The sequence below is a fragment of the Vespula vulgaris genome, chromosome 4 (assembly GCF_905475345.1).
Source record: "Vespula vulgaris chromosome 4, iyVesVulg1.1, whole genome shotgun sequence".
Lineage (NCBI taxonomy): Eukaryota > Metazoa > Arthropoda > Insecta > Hymenoptera > Vespidae > Vespula > Vespula vulgaris.
This window is the reverse complement of record NC_066589.1, coordinates 4319060-4340895: the sequence shown is the minus strand read 5'-3', so window position 1 is coordinate 4340895 and position 21836 is coordinate 4319060. Positions and strand designations below refer to the sequence as shown.

The 21836-nt window shown below is 30.1% G+C and overlaps 2 protein-coding genes across 7 annotated transcripts in view; both read right to left on the bottom strand.

The window, feature by feature from the left end:
- Positions 1–1315: 1315 nt before the first annotated feature.
- LOC127063268 (serine/threonine-protein phosphatase 4 regulatory subunit 4-like) lies at positions 1316–12711 on the bottom strand. Of its 3 annotated transcripts, XM_050992792.1 has the most exons (17): positions 11370–12711; positions 10601–10851; positions 10435–10508; positions 10236–10342; positions 9850–10079; positions 9627–9749; positions 8932–9038; positions 8671–8862; positions 8420–8578; positions 8145–8327; positions 7595–8041; positions 7390–7522; positions 7239–7278; positions 7035–7114; positions 6907–6949; positions 5246–6497; positions 1316–2404 (listed from the first exon to the last, which is right to left on the bottom strand). In XM_050992792.1, the coding sequence occupies exons 1-17, from the start codon at positions 11447–11449 to the stop codon at positions 2381–2383; spliced, it is 3525 nt and encodes a 1174-aa protein (XP_050848749.1). In that variant the 5' UTR covers positions 11450–12711; the 3' UTR covers positions 1316–2380. The 3 variants fall into 3 exon arrangements, with proteins under 3 accessions (XP_050848749.1, XP_050848748.1, XP_050848751.1); XM_050992791.1 differs by lacking the exon at positions 1316–2404 and having other exon boundaries at positions 4893–6497; positions 11370–12709; XM_050992794.1 differs by lacking the exon at positions 1316–2404 and having other exon boundaries at positions 4893–6149; positions 11370–12705.
- Positions 12712–12923: 212 nt separating this feature from the next.
- LOC127063266 (rho GTPase-activating protein 20-like) overlaps positions 12924–21836 on the bottom strand; it is a 53964-nt gene continuing 45051 nt past the window's right edge. For 3 of the 4 annotated variants that reach the window (XM_050992787.1, XM_050992789.1, XM_050992790.1), the window contains 7 exons: positions 18819–19007; positions 18098–18253; positions 17783–18000; positions 17376–17502; positions 16498–17159; positions 15919–16217; positions 12924–15660 (listed from right to left, as the gene is read on the bottom strand). In XM_050992787.1, coding sequence (XP_050848744.1) covers positions 14489–15660; positions 15919–16217; positions 16498–17159; positions 17376–17502; positions 17783–18000; positions 18098–18253; positions 18819–19007 — 2823 coding nt within the window. In that variant the 3' untranslated portion in view covers positions 12924–14488. The remainder of the gene's footprint in view (positions 15661–15918; positions 16218–16497; positions 17160–17375; positions 17503–17782; positions 18001–18097; positions 18254–18818; positions 19008–21836) is intronic. The other variant, XM_050992788.1, reaches the window with a different exon arrangement.

Here is a 21836-nt window from a genome sequence, read left to right as displayed (position 1 = left end):
TAATTTCCGACAAAAATTGCTTAAGAACGTAGTTTTCAATTGTATATACTGCATACCATTGTATCAAAATCCGAACTTTCCGAACATTTTTATAATATATTTACTGTAATCCTACTTCATTTATGATTTATTATCATAGAAAGTCTATAAAATCAGGAAATTCAAGAATTCCTTTTTTTAGATTTTCAATTACATTTAGATATGCAAAGGAAGAAGTAAGCCATCTATTGTCGTACATGTAATCAAGATAACTCAGGTAGATACATGTGTGTGTGTATATATATATATATACATATATACACTATATATATATATATATATATATATATATATATATATATATATATATTATAAATAAATAACAGTTTGGTTTAAGAATTATATATAATGCTAGATTGATTTTAAATTAAATTTATCTATTTCGATACAATGCTATTATGGTAAATTTGAACTTTTTAACAAATCTTTTATCGATTGATTTTATACAATAATGTGATTGTTTCGTCATACTTATAGAAATTCTAATCGAAATATCTCGTGTGTTTAAGTCCAATTAATAATGTATTTACAAGTACCAACAAAAAGTCCTTGTTTTTGATAATTTAATATCAAATATAATTTATTTACTATATCTATACAACAAGAGTCCAACAAATAGAGCTTTTACACAAAGCTGACCATTTAGATATCAACGATATTCAAACGAAATAATACTTATACAATTTTTATATCAATGTGATAAATCCTGAGAAGTAATATGAAAACATTTTTTGAAGGAAATTGTTATCTTTTTTTCAATCATAACAGATTTAAAAATAATAGCATATAAATCTTGAAACGTGTCAAGACCTCATTACAGAAACAAAAGAATATCCTTATTTATAAAACATAAGTTTTATTGTCATTCAATTATTTTCTAAAATTATAGAAATAAGTAAATTTGTAGAAATAAGTGTAATTAATGGAGCTTATGTACCAAGCTACACGGCTACATAGTAGAATTTCATTCTGATAATAAAATTATATCATTATCTTAAATTTTTATAATTAAGTATAGAAAAAAATAAATCAAATCATTATAGTGCAACAAATAATTTAAACGCATACAATTTGTAGTAGATGAAGTTACCGAAAAAAAATAGATAGTAGCTGAAATAAAGATATATGAAAAATATTTGTGTGTATTGTATCTTCAATACTCATTTATCGTTATAATTTCACTTAAGTCGTAATTTTGAAACGATTTAAAAGAAATATATAAAACATAAAGCTAGTTATAATAAATATAAAGAAAATAAAACACTTTCGTATATATTATTGACAAGACATTTATAACAGTATGAATGTACATTTGCAAAGAATGCGTTTTAAAGTAAATGCTACATTAATCTTAAATATTTGATAAAAGTAGATTCATTTTCAGTGATGATATATGAAATACTACAATCAACTTTTGTAATATTTGTAATGTTGATGGTACAAATTATCTAGAAATTCACTTTCTATTTTTTTAAATATCTTGTTGAAATTATCACATTTAACTATATTTTTATTATAGATGGATCTAGTTCACAAAAATACAGTTTCAATTATTTATTATTTTTTATATATTAGCGGTAGTATGAATAATAAAAATATTTTTTAACGAATTCTCTATTTATTACATTTTTGTTAACATAACTTCATTATTTCTTTTTTTTAAATAATTTTATATGATCACAGATTCTCTTTTTTCTAATACAGAGCAAATTCTCAAAATAAATCATTTTATAAGAACGAGAGAATAGCTAATCATTATATGTAATGGTTTTAAAAAATATTTTCTAACAAAAGAAAATAATAATATATAAATATTTACGATGAAATAAAGTAATTGAGAGATGAATGCATATAACATCGTTTTTCGAGAAAATAATAATTTAAAATTTACAAAATGTAATAGTTTTATATAATAATTTTTTCGTAATAATAATCTCTTATCAGTTTTATCTTTTATCAATTTTAAAATAATATTAAGTAATAGACACATTTTTCTGCTTATGAAAGAATTTTGTTTCTGCAAGTTTTAAAGTAAGTAAAATGTATAAGTATGTCTTTAAAGTTGTAAAAAGTAAAAAACAAAATGTTCTATGCATCCATTTACACAAGTACTATATATATCTGCACAAGCTCATTTCTATGCTATGTTTCAACTTGATTTTTCATACATATACTAGATATTTTTCTCTGGCACAAAGTCATTACATATGATAAATCTGTACAAAAATAAATAGCAGTATTTTAAGCAAGATTGATAAAGACAGAATTGCATTATATATTTTGATCCTTTCATGATTCAAGCGTAATCTTCCATCAAGTTAACTTGTGTTTCTTCGAATCATCAACATCCACCACATTGTAGCTCCTAATTACATATTTAATTTTATCAATTTTCTATATTAGATTTTAATATTTTTTTTTAAATTAATAAAATATTTCATTACATCGCCTTAAAAAATTATAATAAATAGAAAAATTATAATAAAGTTTATAAAATCTTCATAGGATGAATATTTTGTTATTATATCATGATACAATGATAAAGCAAATAAAAATGATTTTTTTTTATACCTACAAGTATGTTATATCTAATCTAATGCATATACTCTTTTCTCAAAAATAGCCATGATATATAATTTGATGTTTGCATTTAAGCAGTTATATGTATAATATAAATAATTCTGTGCTCATTACAAATTTTTTATACTCAAAAACTTACTTTCTCTTTACTATTTTTTACTAAATTTACTATCATGATTAACATTATTTTTTTTTAATCGTATATTGCACTTTAATTCTATTAACTAGAACAAACAATTTTGCTTTCTGTTTCTTCGCGATCCTGCTCCTGGAGAGAGGTATATTTGTTATTTAAAACCGGCACACAATATCTATTTTAAGCTGCTAAATTTCAACTTCTGTTTACTTAATACTTTTATCTAAGCTTAAACAGATATTGAAAATAAAATTTCTTCTTTTCGGGGACTTACATATATGTGTATATATGTCTTCTAAATGAAGAAATTTTAATATATATATATATATATATATATATATATATATATATATATATATATATATATATCGTCATAATAATATATTATACATTTTCTTATATAATTAATTTAGCAAACTGACTTGCCTGTTTAAAAGCTTAAATATATCTAAAATAGATCTAATAGATCTACAATATACATACATAAATACACGCGTACGCAATCCTGACGCATATATATTATGACTACAATAATATAAATAATTTTACAGTTTTGTACATTAGTGTATTGAAATATTAATTATTTCTTTGGTTTTGAGGCTCTTACAGTTTTTACAAAGAAATGATCTACAAGCTCTATATAAATAAGTGAGTAATTGAACATATCTTTCGTATATATCTTCATATAGAATCTTTGAATATTATAATCTCCACGAGTTTTTGTTTGTAGCTATTCGTAACAATGAATTTTTTATAGATTAAAACTTTTAATATCTAAAAATATTTAATTTAAGACACAATATTGTAATCGACTCGTGACTTGAATATTTCCCTTAGTATTATCTTAACACATTATTGGAAATGAAAAAACTAGAAATTTTTATAATAGAAATCCATTTCACATATATCTGCAAATATATTAGCTCCAATAAGATTATGAATCATATAGTGAATATATTTTTATAAGAAGAATGTAAAATCCAATCTACTCTTCAAACTAGTTTGAAAACGGAAATAATTCAATACTATGATTATATTTAATATTAAAGTAATGTATATATTATTAAGCAGTAATATGTGTAATTCTGCTAATGTTTTCTATAAGCGTATTATTACAGAGGCCAGATCTTTCGTATGCCCTACATAAAACCTAAAATATTGGTACTGCATAGGATCTCTTTGCAAAGTGAAACATTTGTTATATACTACTATAACTTACTATATATATACAGCATGAGAAGTAAACAAATAAAATCCTATTTGAAGAATATTATCAAAATTATATATTCTTCTTTTTTATATCTATATGGACTAGATTAGTACTAGCATTTACAATACTGTAATCCTACTTTTCATTATTTATTTCTTCTTAGTTTTTTTTTCCTTAATATAAGGTCTTTTTTATTAATAAATATAATTTATAACTTCTAAGAATTACAAGTTTATCATGCTGTTATTAATATATTCAAAAACAATTGCCCCTTTTTCATTAAATTTTTCAATCATTAAACTTAACATATAGTCTTACAACACAAGCAGGCACCTCAATTTCTATTTGTTAAATGATAGCATATTTTTAATAGTATTATAAAAACTACTATTTATGAAGAATAATCTTATATTAGTTTTGTTAAAATTAGAAAGCAATGTAATTATTAAAAATAAGTACTTTGAAGAATAAAAGATAAATAATATGCTCATATGTTAAAATGCGAAACATTATTGTAAATCAAGTTTAAAAAATGAAATATTTTTCATTATCATTGTAAAAAAAGATATTTAATATTAAATTATCCACTTTCAATTAAATAATTATAATAATTTTATAAATTATGTCGCTTTGTCAAAGAGACACAAACAAAATAATAATAAAACTAAATGATAAATATCATAAAAATACACAATATCGAAAAAATTTAAATAACGAGTAAGTAACAAGCATGTTAATATAAAATGCTTAAAAAGATTCTCCTGCTTATGAAAGCATTATGCTGAATTTTATAAGTATACTATTATTTGCAGAAATATTTTCTCATTCTATTTTCTAAGTATAAATTTGTCTCTAGGCGCGAGAACGTATGCCTATCATCAATAATTACCAGAAATAATGAAAAATAATACATATTGGATATGTACATTTTTGTTCTTTTTTTTTTTTTTTTTTTTTTTTTAATAAATCGTTATACGATTTATAAAAATTAGCACTGCAATAGATGTGTGCATTCGTTAAAAAATAAATATTGATGCCTATGGAATTTGCACAAAATTATTAAGTTAAAATAATTTTTCCTTGAAATGCAATTTAGTATGAATCACATCTTATTTAAATAGTTATTTTGATTCAATATTTTTATGAAAATTGGATCAGTACGTAGAAATTTGTGTGTATTATATCAAATGCATTTGAGGGCCCCAATTACGCAATATTTTTCAAATTTTTTTCTTCAGTAAACGTACAGGTAATTTACTATCTCTAGTTCTTGGACTTACGGTTGTATTAACTGGTGTATTACGTGAAAATACAAGTATACGACGTATTTTATTGAGTTGTTCATTACTCAAACTTCTTGTTAAATGCCTTTCGGTAGTAGAACTTGGGACATCTTCAATCTCTTCACTATTAAATCTGATTACAGATCCTAAAGAAACAGGACTGGAAGCTCTAGTAGTTGGTGCCGTTTTACTACCTGATACTACAATACCTCTTAGGGGAATTTTACTAACTCCTTGATTATGATTTACATCCAAAGTTGAATATCGTCTTAAATTTCGACCAAAATAATCTGTCATATCTAAACTATGTCGTTTAAACTTTTGTTTAGAATCCTTAGAATAGTCTGGGTGTTTCAAACCAGAATTCATAGAATGTCGTTTAAGAGTTTCTATTCCACATTTGGGTTGGGTAATTTTTGTTTTATCTTTGTATAATATTAACGAATTTCTCTTCGCTTTGTCATCTATAGATCTTCCTTGATTCGCATCAAATCCAAATCTTAATTTACGACGAAATACTGAATACCTTTCAGTTCTCGATTCTGAGTTAACGATTAATTGCTCATTCGAATTTTCCTTTAACATATTCCGATGTCTTAAACCTTCTTCATAATCCATAGAACGTATAGTTTTCAATTGATCAGTCGTATTTGCGATTGGTTTGGTATGGTCCTCGTATTCGATGGAAGAATGTCTTTTAGATTCTACTCCTTTATAACTTGCAGTGCTTCTCCAAGATTGCTCCCCATCAGAGTCTCTTTTCATTCTTGTAATGGCTACTTTTAAGTTTTCCACTGGACACTTTGGTGTATTTTTGGGTGAAGAAAGTTTTGGTATTCTAATACCTGCATCCACTAGGAACTCGTTGTCTGACAGCGTTACAGGTATCTCATGCACAGAACTAGAAGCCCAACAAGAGTTGTTATAATTCATAGGAAAGTTTGCAATGACTGGGGTTTTATCACTGACAACAATGTTAGTAGAAGCTTTTTGTGAGCAAGGATCTGTTGTTAGGATACTTTTTAGAATATCTTGCTTTAGTTCACTTCTAGGATATAAGTGTTGCGGATCTATATTGTAACATGTACAATAATGAGATGTGAATCCCTTATGTTCAAGATCACACAAATGTGGCCATCTAAATAAAGAGGATACATTAATGGTTGAAGAGGATTGACCCATTCTTTCCAGATACTGTATCAGGTGCATTTTGTTAGACCAATCTCTTGTTAAGTTGTTGCTAGAAATACTAGAAGCACACGAATGCTAGCATATAGATCTTGTTTTAACTTAATTGAATAATGCTGAATATATATAAGTCTTAATATAAAAGATGTATCAATTATATCATATATATTAATGACAAATATACGAAAAAACGTAGCTCAAAAAAGAATAGATACAGTAGTTTGTTTAGCATGCAAAAAGCCTGTTATTTAATAATAAGTACGTACGTATACGTTTTAATTCTTTTTGTAAAATATCTGTCCTAATTATTTTTATAAGATTACTAATTGAAAATATATCACTGTATATTAGTCTTATATATTTGTTTGAAGCAAGAAAGCTGTTATATCAGTAATTTACATATCAATCTTATAAAAACAAAGCACTGGATATAGAAAAAGATAAAGAAGTAAATATAGAAACGTATTTACCTGCTTTTTAAAGTTTCTGGTGTATGCCGTGGAGTTGTAATATCTGCAAGAAAAAAAAAGAAACGGTCATCTATAGAAATATATAGTTTATTCAAATAATTATAAGAATAGAAAATAATTAAACTTACGTTTCACAGGTGGCGACTTAGTTATATTATGTGCTTTAGCCGATTGCGGAGACTGTTCTACTTTCGGTCGAGATTGTGCTCTGAAACATAATATGTAAATAATATCAATGAAAGGATAGAATGTGATAAAGTATAATAAAATAATTATAAATAACATTTAATAAAATAAATACAATTTTAATCATTGTAAAAAGCTTAACTTACAATGTCTTTGTTGTTCCTTCTACTACTCGTCCTCGTACAGCTATTTAATATACATAATTAATATACATAAAAAATAATTTGTTTAATATAGATAATAAATAATTTGATTTTTTAAATAATTTTAGGTTTTATTTTAATACAATAAACTTACGAGGACTGATAATTTTTTTCGAAGTTGCTCCAGTAGAAACAGCTGTCTTTCCAGAGCTCAAACTTAATAGCTTTTTTTCTTCCTCTAATTTTCTAGCATCTTCTAAATCTTGCTTAGTTATTTTACTTGAAGTCTACAATCAAACATCTATTATTATGAAATCAGTTTCTATTTTAATGCTAATTCAATTGTACAAATAACTTACACTCTGCCTCTCATATTTAACATCCGTTTGTTCTAACTTCTGAATAACGCTCGTTAACGTAGCTATTACATCTTTATCCTTTTCAGTGTTCATTAAATGTCTGACTCTTGTTTCTAATGCTGTCAATAATTTTTTATCTGTAGGTATCCAAAGTTGACTCTTTAAAATGGGTAATAAAGACACTACTTTTAATCTGATATTAGCTACAGAATCCTCAATAAGATTTAATAACATAGTAAAAAAGTGTTCTTTAAAATAAGTAGAAGAATACATGGTCAATGCTTCTACCATCATACGGACGAACATCATTCTCACATAACAATCGGGATTATTAGCTAGTTCAACATTGATTTTATTTCGAAGTTCTGCTCTTTGGATAAGCTTAGTATTGTACCGTAGAAAGACAAGAAGCAATTTTCCAGCGGCAAGACGTACTGGTAATGGCCTCTAAAATTTACAGAAAATCGTAAAGCATTTTTATTTGGATATTTATATAATTTTTAATATATAATGATATAAAAGAGATGCTCAATAGTTATTTTCTACTTACTGCAAGCAAGATTCTAGATGAACTCATTGGTACAAAATAAGAAAATATAAAGTCACTGGGAAAACATTTGGGTAATATTTCAAGTTGTGCATGCATAGTAGAAGCCAGTCTCCAATTATTTGTAGCTGCAATTTCTGCTTCGCATTTCAACAAAGCCCTGCCTATTTCCATTAAGGTAGAATCCTGTGTCAAGTAATAATTTATGAATTTAATCGAACATTAGTATATTTCAGATTTATTATATTTAATTTCAGTAATTATCAAATTATTTTTACCACTTTATCTGTTCCAATAATTTGACTTTGAACTAAAGATTCAAGTGTTGATGATATGTTTGGAACTAATTTTTGTAATACTTCCTCAGGATCGTCTTTTAGCAATTTTACGAAATCAGCTTTGATTTTGCCACTTTTCATTCCTAATATTTTTGCAACCTAATTTTTATATTATTTAGACAAATTAAAAAAAACTATCTATTATGATATACATCCATTTTTATTTTGAAAATTTACGTTGTATTACTCACTTCGTGGATTCCACCTGCAACTGTTTTTCTAATTATATAATAAGAATCATTGGTTAAAGCACTAAGAGTGGAGAGTAAAGAATCCACGTCTTCTGCAGAAGCTGATGTAAAGATGAACATAGCAGGTAGATTAAATGCGCAACATCGTCGACATTCCAAACATCTTTCATAATCAACAGAATTATTATCAAGCTAAAAATTACATTTTAAATTTCAGTTTGACATATTGATTATTGATAGATTTGAATATTCTGTACTTACTAAAGGAAGGTCTGGTTTAATTTGTTTCCTCATAGTCGGAATACCCATCTGTGCAAGTTGTTGAAAATACTTCAAGAACCATGATTTTTCTACAGCTGATAGGTACTCTAAAATTATAATATTTTATAGAATATGATAAGATTTGAATCTCTTATACACAATGTTTCAAAAAAGATCCAAGATTAAAAACATGTTTTATACTCTTCAAAAATGAAAAAATAGATTCAGAAAAATTTTCTTTCCAAATTATAAATATTTTTTATTCGCAATAAAATGTAGTGATAGTGAGTTAGTTTTTGCTTAGAATTGGAATCAATGTACTTTATAATACATAAAATATGTTTTTTAAGTTTGGCCACTTATTCCTGAAACACTGTGTAATTATTGCCTCATATAAGTAATGAGATATAAGTTTTAAGATAAGCGATGAAAAATAATGGCTAAACTATAATAAATATGAGGAAAAGAATAAGAACTTTCCTTCATTATTTTTTATATAAAATCTAATGGAAATAAAGATAAATCTTTTTATATTTTTTTTTGAAAATGATTTAAAGATCAATTAAACTTTTTATATAAATTTTTTAATGGATCTGAAGCATTCTCTATATATGTTTTATCATAATATTAGACTTATATCTTTTTTCAATACCTGACAAGAATTGTTGAATATAAAATAAACAATAATTTCTTACTTTCTAAACCAAGAACAAGCTTTCCAAATTCTTGAGCAATTATACATATCACATTATCTTCTAATTTACTAGCACTTTCACACAATTTTTTGATAAGTGGAGATATGATGGTTTTTATTGTATCTGTAAATAACGAATTTCCATATAATCATAATTCAAATTTAAAGAAATTTTATAAGGCATATCATCGAAATATCGAGTCAAGTAATATCGCATATCTTACCATCTTGAAAATGAGGTAGCAAGTATACTATTGTCTGCACAGATGAGTACCGTACGTTGCTTTCCTCATCCCTTGCTAATTCTACAAGAGATGGTAGCAGAGCAGATTTTAAAGATTCAGTACCAAGACCCTCAGCAACAAAACGTAGTTGCAAACAAATACTAGCTCGTACTTCACTATTCACATCTTGACAAAGGGACTGTACTGTTGGTAGGACTTCTTTATATATCCTAACAACAATATTTTAGCAAGAATAGAACAAGATATTTACAAATATAATTAATAATTCTCTTATCTTTTCTATACAGCAAATACAATTTTTATTATAACATTGCTTGTATAGATAAAGATTTATGTAAAACAAAGTGCTAACAAAAAATACTTACATATCGGAACTAAATCTTGTACAAATTTTTCCTAATATTCTGCTGCACATCATCCTACAATAAATTGGTTGTGACAGTTGTCCTTTACTTATAGCCATTGGAAGAATCTGTATATGGATATAAATTTTTTTATTATTATTGTTGTTTCATAGATAAAAATAATAATATAGGAATGAGTCATGTTAAAATATATATAAACCTGTGTTTTTATGACTTCTATTGGCATTAACTCTATCACATCCAATAATGTCTCCAGCCATGCATGACAGATCACTTTGAACAAACAATACAAGTATCATATTACTTTTTACCAAGGTACATCGGATCTGATATAAATCTCTGTTTGATAAAGGAAATTATTATACCTGGATCACGACTTTCAAGCGAGTTCAATATACTTTGTAGGAATGTTTGACTAAAGATAGTATGGCTGATAAGCTTTCGTTCTAATATAGTTTTGAATGTCGACGAAGCAGCAATATGAAATTCTGTAGAAGCAGTAGGGAGAGTTTGTTGCATTTTGGGAACTACTCTTGACATACATGATTGCGCGTCCGTAGCTAAAAGATTTGGTAAATTTTGTATAACGCTAAGCTTTTGGATTTCTTCTCCTTTCCTGCAAAAAAAGAAAACAATTGGTAAATTTTTCAAAATAAATTGTTTATTTTTGATCGTGTCGATGGAACTATGTACAAAAAATATTATTTTTAAGTATATAGAATGCACAAATAAAAAAAGAAAAAATGTTAAAAATATTCTCATTATCGCACAAATCTTACAATACACCTAGAATTTGCGTATTTAAGGGATGTCAAAACAAAAGAGAATATTCATCAGTATCATCATTGTCAATGTCTTCGATCAACGGGAAAAGGAAGGGGAAGTTTCGATTATACTTGTACTATTTACGTACATAGGATACTGTTTCCTTAAAGTACATTTCTTTAAAGGAATATAATTAGAGACGCTTAGACGACAGGACTGCGCGCTCCTTGAACGATGCTGTATATATTTTTAGAATCATGTAGCGGGAAAAAACAGGAAAGAGGAAATGGACGAAGATACAAACAGCTATCATCGATCAACGGAAGGCATAAGTTTTGAGGATGGAAAGTGTGTCGTGCAGGTACTTACGAATCGGATGTGCTCTCATTTAGAATATCATCTTCTTCGTCCAGTCCATAAGAAAGGAAAATGCAGCGTTCCTTTCTCATGATGTTGCGTTCTCCGTAAATCAAATAAGAAAAGAATGGTATGAAACGAACAAGCAAGCGAGCGAACAAACGAACGAACGAACGAACGAACGAACGAACGAACGCACGCACGAACGAACGCACGAACGAACGAACGAATGAATGAACGAAAAAACAACTAACACCCACTCTTAGAACAATATAAACAGCACTGTGTAGTATTCGGCCGTCGTGACTCGCGAGCCGCACTGCCTCCTCCTTCGTCGTATCAGACACTTCTGTAGCGCCGATTCACGAGAAAAGTCGAACATAACCGAACGTTATCGAAGTCGTACTGCGTAGATAATCATATGTAGTAAATGATGTGACAGATTCCTCCTTCTAACAATAAGTGGGAGAGGAGCTTACGTAATAAGAAATAACGACTATTACCGATTAAACTGTTTCTTACAATCCTATCGATTTCTTTTTCTTTTCCTCTTTGAAGAAATTTTCATTTCTAATTTTAATTCATCCTTTTCATCGATAATTATTTCGACCGAAGCTTCGTGTGCTATATCGATAAAAGTCAATATCAAGATTATAATACGCGGTTAATCGAATTCGTTTGAAAATTTATTAAATATCTCCGATACGCAGATACGAATGCTTGCACATCAAAACTATTCACCTTGTGCAATCCTTCGAGGAAGCGCGTTTTATACGATCTGACGAAGGTTCGTCTTCGTTGCGTCTGGTTTATCTACGCGAGATAAATGAATATCTTTTACGAATTAAATCTTTCTTATTGCTTTTTAGTCCACGTTTATAAAATATTAATCCGAGAGACGTGATTCGATATACCAAATTGTATATTTCATTAATAACTCCATTATAATGCTAAATTTCTTTTGATACTTGGTATTAATCTTAATTTTCTTAATGAAAATCAATTAATATTAATTCCTTCGAGTTAAGGTTACGTTCTAACGTACTTACGTAAGAAGATGGAGCGCCCTTTCTATAGGCTTCTTTTCTAAGTTAATGTCTAGAGTATGTTTTCTTAATTGCTCTTCGTCCTAATTAGAAAAGGGGCAATTCTTGAGAAAGTATTCAATATTTTTAACAAAGTAATGTACATAGAAAAAAGTAATACGTACCCTTGTGTCAGGCAAAGGCTTATCCAGTTGAAGACTCGCGAATTCTTCTAGATCCATATTCACTGATACTTATACTACGTACGAGATTAACATTCCATTTACTTAATTTGCTCATCCAAATAACCAACTATTTTAACATACATACGTACATATAGAACACGATGATAAGTGATATGTAAAACAAAGTCAATTTAAGCTATATTCAGAGATACTCAAAGTAAAATATCGTACATTTCGTGTCTATATGTACGATGGTTATATCTCGCTCTATACTTTTTTTTCTTTATCAATTTTCTATACAATATTTCAAGAGTAGCATCGATCGAACGGGACGTAATTAATTTGTTACGCTAAAATTATAAAATACGAAATATATTTTTACTTTTATAGATTGATGTATATAATTTAGATAAGTATACATATCCTTATGGGCATCAGACGTATTAAAAATTTAGTAATTATAAAAGAGTTCTACTGTTTACATGAATATATACAAAGAGTAAGGATTGCTGAACATAATATTCTGACGAGATTTTATATTTTATATCGCTAAGATTATCGCACACTTTTATCCAAAAATAAAGCATTCTACGTCTCTATATAAATCTACACTTTATAAAACAATTACAATTAACGAAACTTATCGATGTTATGACTATTATACAAGAAATATGGTCACGGTCTTCCTTTATGAATTATAATACGTTTAAAACGCATTTATTATTAAAGTTAAATTGTAATAATATTTAAGAGAGTGAGAGAGAGAAAGAGTGAAAGAGAGAGAAAGAAACCGTTACACCTGAGTCGAAATAATAGATACGATTTAGTACGAATGATATATTGCATTTTTAATATGAAATATATATAAGAATTGAGCGTTTGGTCACGATAATTTTACAAGAGAATTATATATCACGAAGGAAAGCTACAAGTTTCGCAATACGATTACGTGATAAAATAATAATTACAGAGTCACAATCCGTCGGATGTATCATAAAGTTTCTTACAAAGATTGGCGATCTGTACATGGGAAGACATCACTTTATTCTTGTCAATGACATACTTACAGAAAATATCTTTCGTTACATAATATAAAAAAAGGAAAAAAAAAGAAGGAAAAGAAATTATTACAAATATTATTTCGACGCGAGTCTTGTCTAAATATAATCTGTACTTATCCGATAATATATCTATATGTAATTACGTCTATAGATGTCCAATTAATCTAATTATTTTTACGGCTGTGGAAGCACCCTGAATCGATAATAATAATAATAATAATAATAATAATAATAATAATAATAATAATAATAATAATAATAATAATAATAATAATAATAATAATAATAATAATAATAAAAAGCAAAAAGTCAAAATTCGTCTAGGAATATTAACGTTTTCGACTTCTTTATCACAAATGTGAAATTTTGATATAATCGTATTCCTTTTGTGAAAAAAAAAGTGAGAGCGCAACCTATCTATCCAATACAACGCAACTGGATAATTTACATCTACTATATCCTCTTTTACCGTGTGTTTCCCGATTTGGACTAGCTTCAGTCACGGTGAAGAGTAAGATACATAGAATGTATATAAAATTATAGATGTAAATCTTACAGGCTTTCAAAAATTCATCGGGGGAAGAGAAACGAATATAACACACGTATGATTGGAAATAAAATAACAAAGGGATATACGTTTTTATTATTTAACTTTTTTTACATCTAAGGAAATAAATTTTCTGTGCCTGTAATGATTGTATCTATAATTTTAATCGACGCGATAAAAAAAAAAAAAAAAAGAAGAAAAAAAAAAGAAAAAAAAAGAAAAGAAAGAAAGAGAAAAAAAAACTTTTCTTAATAAAACTAATTTTACTGTCGGATTATTTATCAAAAGAGGAATTTTTCAAGAGATTCCCCTTTCAAACGTAACTTTCATCATCTACGACGGATCTTCCATATCCCATATGCCTGGTAGTGATCGGTGCACGAGGTTGAGGTGGTGGTCGATAGGGTGGAGGTGGTGGTAAAGATCTGGATCTACCGGCAACCTTGTGTCTATCCTCAAGATTCATGTGAACCGGTGGTAAGTGCCTGAGTCTCGGTGGCAAAGGTGGTGGCGTATCCGGCCAAATTCTCTCTTCATCTTCGTCTTCATCACCATACAAATCGATAGCCTCAGCCTGTTTAAACGAGTAAAGATCGTTTCTTTCTCGGGATGATCCGTAAAGTTCGTTCACTCTCTCCCTATTACCATATATACTGCTATCCGACTCGTATCTTTCGGTACGAGTACTCTCCTTGTTCACGTAAATCTCGCTCTTGACTTTCTTGAATTCATAGAGATCGCCGTTGGAATGGTAGCTGCCGTTATGCGACACCGGTGAATCACGATTTACATAGATTTCTGAATTGACTTTTTTAAATTCACCGAAATGCTCTTTCTTGAATTCATACCGATCGTTCGATAAGGATGTGTCACTTGATAGATCCTGATCGGAAACTCTCTCCTTACAGATCTCCTGCTGCGACGTTCTTTCGTATTCGGTTCTAAGTTCACGAGATATGTCCAACTGAGAAGTCCTATAAATATCCTTACAATTTTCTACATTCTCTTTCATGGAATCTTGTCTGAGGTAATCTCTACCGTATATGTCTTTCTCATCGTATCTCTCCTTGCGGTGTTCGTGTTCATCCAGCTTAGATCTCGGCGTTCTTTTTAACTGAGCTCTAAGCCAGTCTTGCCGTTGAAAGTTTGGATTTGGGTAACCCACGTTGTTCCTTTCTTCTCTAAAAATATGTTCCACGTTATTCGAATGATGGTGACCCCCATTTGCTGCATAATTCATCCTTTCTTCCCAGCCGCTATAAACACGGATGTAAGTTTTTCCATAAGACTTGTTATCTTCTTTCAACAAAGGCTTGTCGTAGCTCGATGACGTCGCGTTTACAGCGGAATCTTCCGAACCGACTGGTGATTCCGGGATGAAGAGCTGACAATCGGATAGTGTCAAGCCCGAATCACGAGAAAGGGACATATGATCTTTGCGTGGAGGTTCCGTTAGATCCAGACTGTCCAAAGAAAGCCCACCTGCTACAACGAAAACGAACGTACTTTTTAATCAATGGGAAATATCAAACGTGTAGATTGAATAGCGACTACAAATGCAGAGTAGTAAAATGAATAAATATTATTAATTATATGAGGAATGACGGGGTTACGTACATGTTAAGAGAAAAATCGGCAAAGTCAGTCAAGATTTTCCGGTAGAATTAAACTTTTAAATAAGAACATGCGATAGGTAACGAGTCTTCTTTTTAACGTCTAAAGGAATAAAGTGAGCGAACTCACAGTGAAGGCTGTCCGTGCTTTCTTCGGCCCCACTGTCGCTACGTTCCTCACCGAGAAGTTGCGTGACACCTTCACCGAACAGAACCTCGCAATGACGAATCAGCATCTCCGTCAACGTAGGAATCGCTCTACCTTGATTTACCGAGGGATTTGGCGACCAGAGAAGGCTCGGACCACAACAAACGCCGAGATTACTGGCGCACATTAAATTGTGTTTCGACCTCCTAGCTATGTGATGCAACACGCATATCAAATGCGAGAGCAACGTATAATTCGCTTTAGGCAACCTATCAAGAGTACTAAAAGAAAAAATATATATATGTATTTTATCATAGATACGCACAAACACATAGATACGCACGAGATCTCACTCTTTTTTCTTAAATTGGTAAAACTGCGGAAGACGATCTCATTTTTTATTTGAAAGTAGATATTAGATAGGTTCGATGCGATTTTTTTTTTTGGTTATCGTTTACTTTTGATATCGATAAAATATATTATAAAACTCTTCTACGCAGCGATATCGTTTCTTCTACAATTTGTACAATTTCTTCTAGAAAATTTTAGCTTAATACTCACTTCTTAATAGTGTGAACAGGATTTGGTGTTTCCAGACTGTCCATCCAAAGAGGAAATAGATGAGAAGTTAAAAGTGGGTCGGGTAAAGATCGAAGAAAATCCTTCAATAAAGCTGCCACAGCTATGATCGGTGCGGCTTCCAAACAACTCGGATCACCGGTAGACTCGATTTGGTCACGCAACTCTCGCACGATTCGTACATTCGCCGACTTTCGGAAGATACCTTGTGTGAATGGTCCCTTCGCGAAGAGTTGCTGAAGCATGACCAAGACGGGCTTTGGTAATCCGTTTTCGTCCAACCTCGATAAATTCACACCGAAAATGCTGGGATTTAAGGAAAGCGATCTTCTCAACAGACCCGTGATCTTCGACTTGTTCTTCTTTATCGGTGACTTCGATACAGGTCGGAGAATAAAGTGACAAGTGTCATGACCAGATTTATTACAATGTTCCAAGTCGAAACCTTCCTCGGCCGATAAGGTATGTCGTAGATTCGACATTTTCACGGCGAACGGTCTTTCATGACCGATCAAAGGATACGGTGCTTCGTCCGACGACGTTCTGGCCCAAAGTTGAAACGGTCCTTGAAGATCCAACAGTCTAGTCGCCAAGTTCACACAAGCTGCCGCCGTCATTTCGGATCCAACCATTATCGTTTTACACTAAAATAAAGAAAAAAAAAAAAATACGGCAGGTTTACAAATAATACGTTCAGTTTTATATCTCATATAAATTTCATTCATTCCAAAGAAAGTTATTCATCCTTAAAAAGCATACAATCATATTTGTGCGTCCCCTATGTATACGAGATCCATGAGAATATGTGCGAAGAATGGACCATGATGGTACGAGCATGTATCTCGATATGAAGCACTTACGTATTCCGTGTTCGTGTCGCTGTCGTGATACACGACTTGAATGTTCGTATCCGGTGGTTCCTTCATGCTTTCCTCTCGTACAAGCTCGGTAAGACGACCCCACCAAAGATCTCTTGCCGCTGCGGTCCTGGAAAATTCAAAGATATTTTCTTTCTTTTGATTCTTCCACGTTAATTTGATTACTTTTATTATTTTCTTTTCGTTTGCCTCGCGTATAATGTTTATTTCATTCTTATTTGATCTGCCATTTGATCACTTAATCGAAAGTTGGAATATTGAAATATCACTTGAATATTATTAACGTATTAGATGGACGGAAGAAAAAGTTAAGGTTTCTGATCAAAAGAAATGGCAGAACAATCAGTAATATTTTCTCTCAATTTGGAAGCGTCGAAAGTTGAACTTACATGAAGGTAGCCACGACGTTCGTCGTTGGCCAGCCAAGTACGAAGCTGGTTTCCTGAGATTTGCTCGTTTCCGCTACGTCATCTATATGACCGGCGGTGAGCCAGAGTTCGCTCATCCTCACGGATTGTTTCAACTTGAAGTTTCCTCCGCTTCGTGCTTTCGCGATCAGCAGGAGGTCGGAGAACAGGAAAAGATGTCTTTCTTGTGATTGCATACCCTGTAAAAAGAAAGGGAGAGAAAGGAGAACACAATATTTTTATTACACGCCATTAAAATTTTAATGATTGAATATTAATATTAAATCAAATATGTACCGTTGTAAATTGTACCGGTGTTTCCAAAAGAAATGTTCTAGGTGGTGACTTCGAGGGCGGTGAATTATTTGAAACATTTAGAGATTTTTGGGACAACACTCTAGTTAATCTGCCTGGATTTGTACCGTTCCTCTTACGAATCAGACTCTTCATTTTCTGTAAAGTAAACAAAGAGACTTTGATTCGTCGTTCGAGTCGCACGTTTCCCATTTTTTTCCTCCTTCCGACATCGTCTTGTTGTGCATCGATCTCCCTGTCACGTATATGCATACATTTAACGATCTTTCACAGAGTCCATCATCGTACAAACTTTTCTTTACTCATTGGTAAGCTATCGAGCGCACCGAATTCATTTGTAAAAGAGACTCTTTTGAAACGCGCTTATATGGACTTACTCAATTTTTTACGAGCTAAACCGATCATTATCTACACTTTTTGTTGAAGTTCTTCGAACACTTCGTACAAAATATCTGAAATATCTCTGTTGGTTTAATTCTCTTGATTGTCTATAAAACTTGTCTTAAAACGTTAGAAAGAATTTACCTACGGTAGATCACTTTTATTTCTTCTTTCTTCTTTTTCTTCTTCTTTTTTTTTTGTGAAAAGAAACATAATGGCAAAGAAGAAAGCGTACGAACTCCAAGGTGAGCGTTGAAAAAAGTGCCTTACAAATATACCGTTTTTTATCGTCTTTTCTTAAGATAGAAAATTTATATAGTACCGTGGTAAGGACATCCCGTTCATGCAGTCGCAAATTGTCACCGGGAAAGAGCTCTTGGATACGATGAAGATCACCCTCGAGTTGGCCACGTTGTAAGACGGAACCACTTCCGACGGTTCCGTTTCCGTTCTCTGACAAATTTCTCGCTTCTTGTCCGAGATACCTTTCATATTCAGCTAACCTTTGGACCTGTGAGCATAAATCATGATTGCATACTTAACAAAAAATCTTGCTCTTTCTAAAAATCTTCAGAGAAAAAAAATCGTATTAACGATAATTTGTAATAGCGAAAAAAGAAAAGGAAAGAGAGAGAGAGAGAGAGATTTTCAGTTCTATTATTTAATAATAAAAATGATACAAGCTTATTGATCATTCATTGTTTATCGATATAATCAAGAAAATATCGCGATGATTTGAAGAAGGAGACAGAAAAGAATAGAAAGATCTGTTAAAAGCCGTACGAGTTTCTGCGATTCAATGATTATTCGAAACGCGATTGGATGCGTTGTCGCATTCTATCGACTACGAAACTGGTTAGGATTAGAGGGAAAGAGAATCGTCTCATACCGGATTACGCGCTACTTTGAAATCTCACGGAATGCGTGTCTCTCTCTCTCTTTCTTTCTTGTTGCACTGGCCATGTTCAGTGCTTCACCCCGCCCCGCCCTATTCTGCCTCGCCTCGCTAACTGGGATAATTATCTTCCTTGAGACGTACGAGATATGTAAATTTGCGTCGAATCACCGTTTTAATTCTCAGTTGCGATCAGGCTATTACTCGTAGTTGTACTCTAAGTTCATTCAAAGTATTACTTGATATAAGTTTGTCGAAAAACGACAAAGTTATTATAAAATAGAGTATTCCTTACGTGTTCTTTTCTTTACTCTTGTTCTTCTCTTTTTCATGATTTTTTTGTATCTTTCTCTTTTTCTTTTTTTATATGTTTACGCCGCATATTCTTTTATTTTATTTTCTAGTAACAACTAAAGCGTTTTAAAGTGAATCGTATGTATGAAGCGTTTTACAAAAATGTTATAAAAACTCAATAACAAATGTGTATATATACGTTTTGTTAAAATAAAAACGTTTACATAAATTCAAATTTATAACGTTCTAAGTAATTAAAAAATCGTCGTTTTATATTGATTTATAAAGCATATTTCGAAGTAATCTTGATTCGATGTCATTCTATATTACGTACACATCGGCTTCATGTTGAAGTAGATACTATTTCTTATTATCGATTAAGCATTCTTTCGTTCGTATAAAAATTACTGTGTTAAAGGTTACGAGTATATTTCATCGTCCTTTTACGAGGTATTATGAATTCATTAATGATATTAAATGCAGGCACTTACGCACCTACGCAATATAAAATAATGATTGACCTAATTATTGGTTTCTCAATAACATCGTAGAGAACTTTTTTGTATAATTAATATTTATTTTATCCTTGTAGATTTTTAATCCATTGACTTACGAATAAAGTGTTATTTTTTACAAATATTACACTTAATACAGTAATAATAATAATAATAATAATAATAATAATAATAATAATACTAATAATAAATTAATAAAAATATCTGTCCTTTCTTTTTATCTCTGACGAGCGATACTCGATCGTTTGATTCGAGTAGTTGATTTACTTATCGAAATTATCATAAAGCGGTAGATAGAAAGTGTATAAACTTACAATTACATGCGCGCACAGAATATTCTTGTTATTATTAAACGTGTTTTGAATTAATTCACAGTCCCATTAACAAGACATTTCCGGTAAGCCAATTACGTATACGTTGGACTATCAAGAAATTAATATATTCGGAGAAGTCCATAGATCGTTAAGAAAAATAAATAATCAATCGCAAATCTAATGGCAAAATTGATCGATCTCAAACTTCTAATTCAATCTCAAATTTAAATAAGACAATGGCAGACTATAAAGAAAATCTTATTTATTTCATAAATCCTATTTAGATCTTTTTATTCGAATAAACTCGCGTATTTATGTTTGATTAATTCGAATACCTATGATTTTCGATGAAATCGGATACGTATCCTTAGTCCTTAGTAATCTGGAACTCCTTTGAATGAATTGAACACACGTCATGCGATTCTACATTATTTATGAGGTAGTTTCTTTTTTTACGAATTTCCGATTAAGTTTTATCTTATTTATTAATTATTTATTTAAATATCTAGATGCGAGCGCAAGACCGGCTTCTCGTCGACTAAACAGGTAAATCAAACGCTTCGATGGGCCTGCTATTTTCTACGAAAATATGAATCACGTTCTATGACTATTAACTCGAACAATCATTAAACGTCATCACGCATGTATCATTCTGTCTCTGATTTATTTCTTTTTCAAGTGGACAAAGATATCCAATCATCTGTATAAAAAACTTTCAGAAAGAATAAATTATTATTTCATTCACATTTCGAAGTAAGGATTAATATGCTCGAAAATATTCTGCTAAATCATTTTCAAAATGGATCATAGACATAAAGACGAAATCATGCGGTAAGGATAATATAATAAATTCCATACATTTATTAACGTTATTATATTATTATTTCTTTTTTACTTTTCAGTATACACATAGTCACTATCGTTAAATAAGCTCATAAAATTTCTCGAGTGTATAGTATATATTCTAACATAGTAATACGAAATGTTAGATTTAGAATTGTCAGGTAAAAAAATTGATGCAGTTATCAAACGATATAAATAATATAACGTAAAAATATAACATCACCTATCGATGACGATAAGTCACATGCGAATGATTCGACGAAAGTAAGAGTTAAAATTATCAAAAGAAAGGATCGTGAAAGAGAATATGAAATATTGATCGTGACACCACACAATCACTCTTTTTAGGCTGTATAATAAAGTATTTTTTTTATTAATAATTTTCTAATTTATTAACAAATCAGGGTGATATAACTAGCAGATATACATAAAAGAAAATTTTCCATTGTACGGTATTATTGTTTGCTATTATACATCAA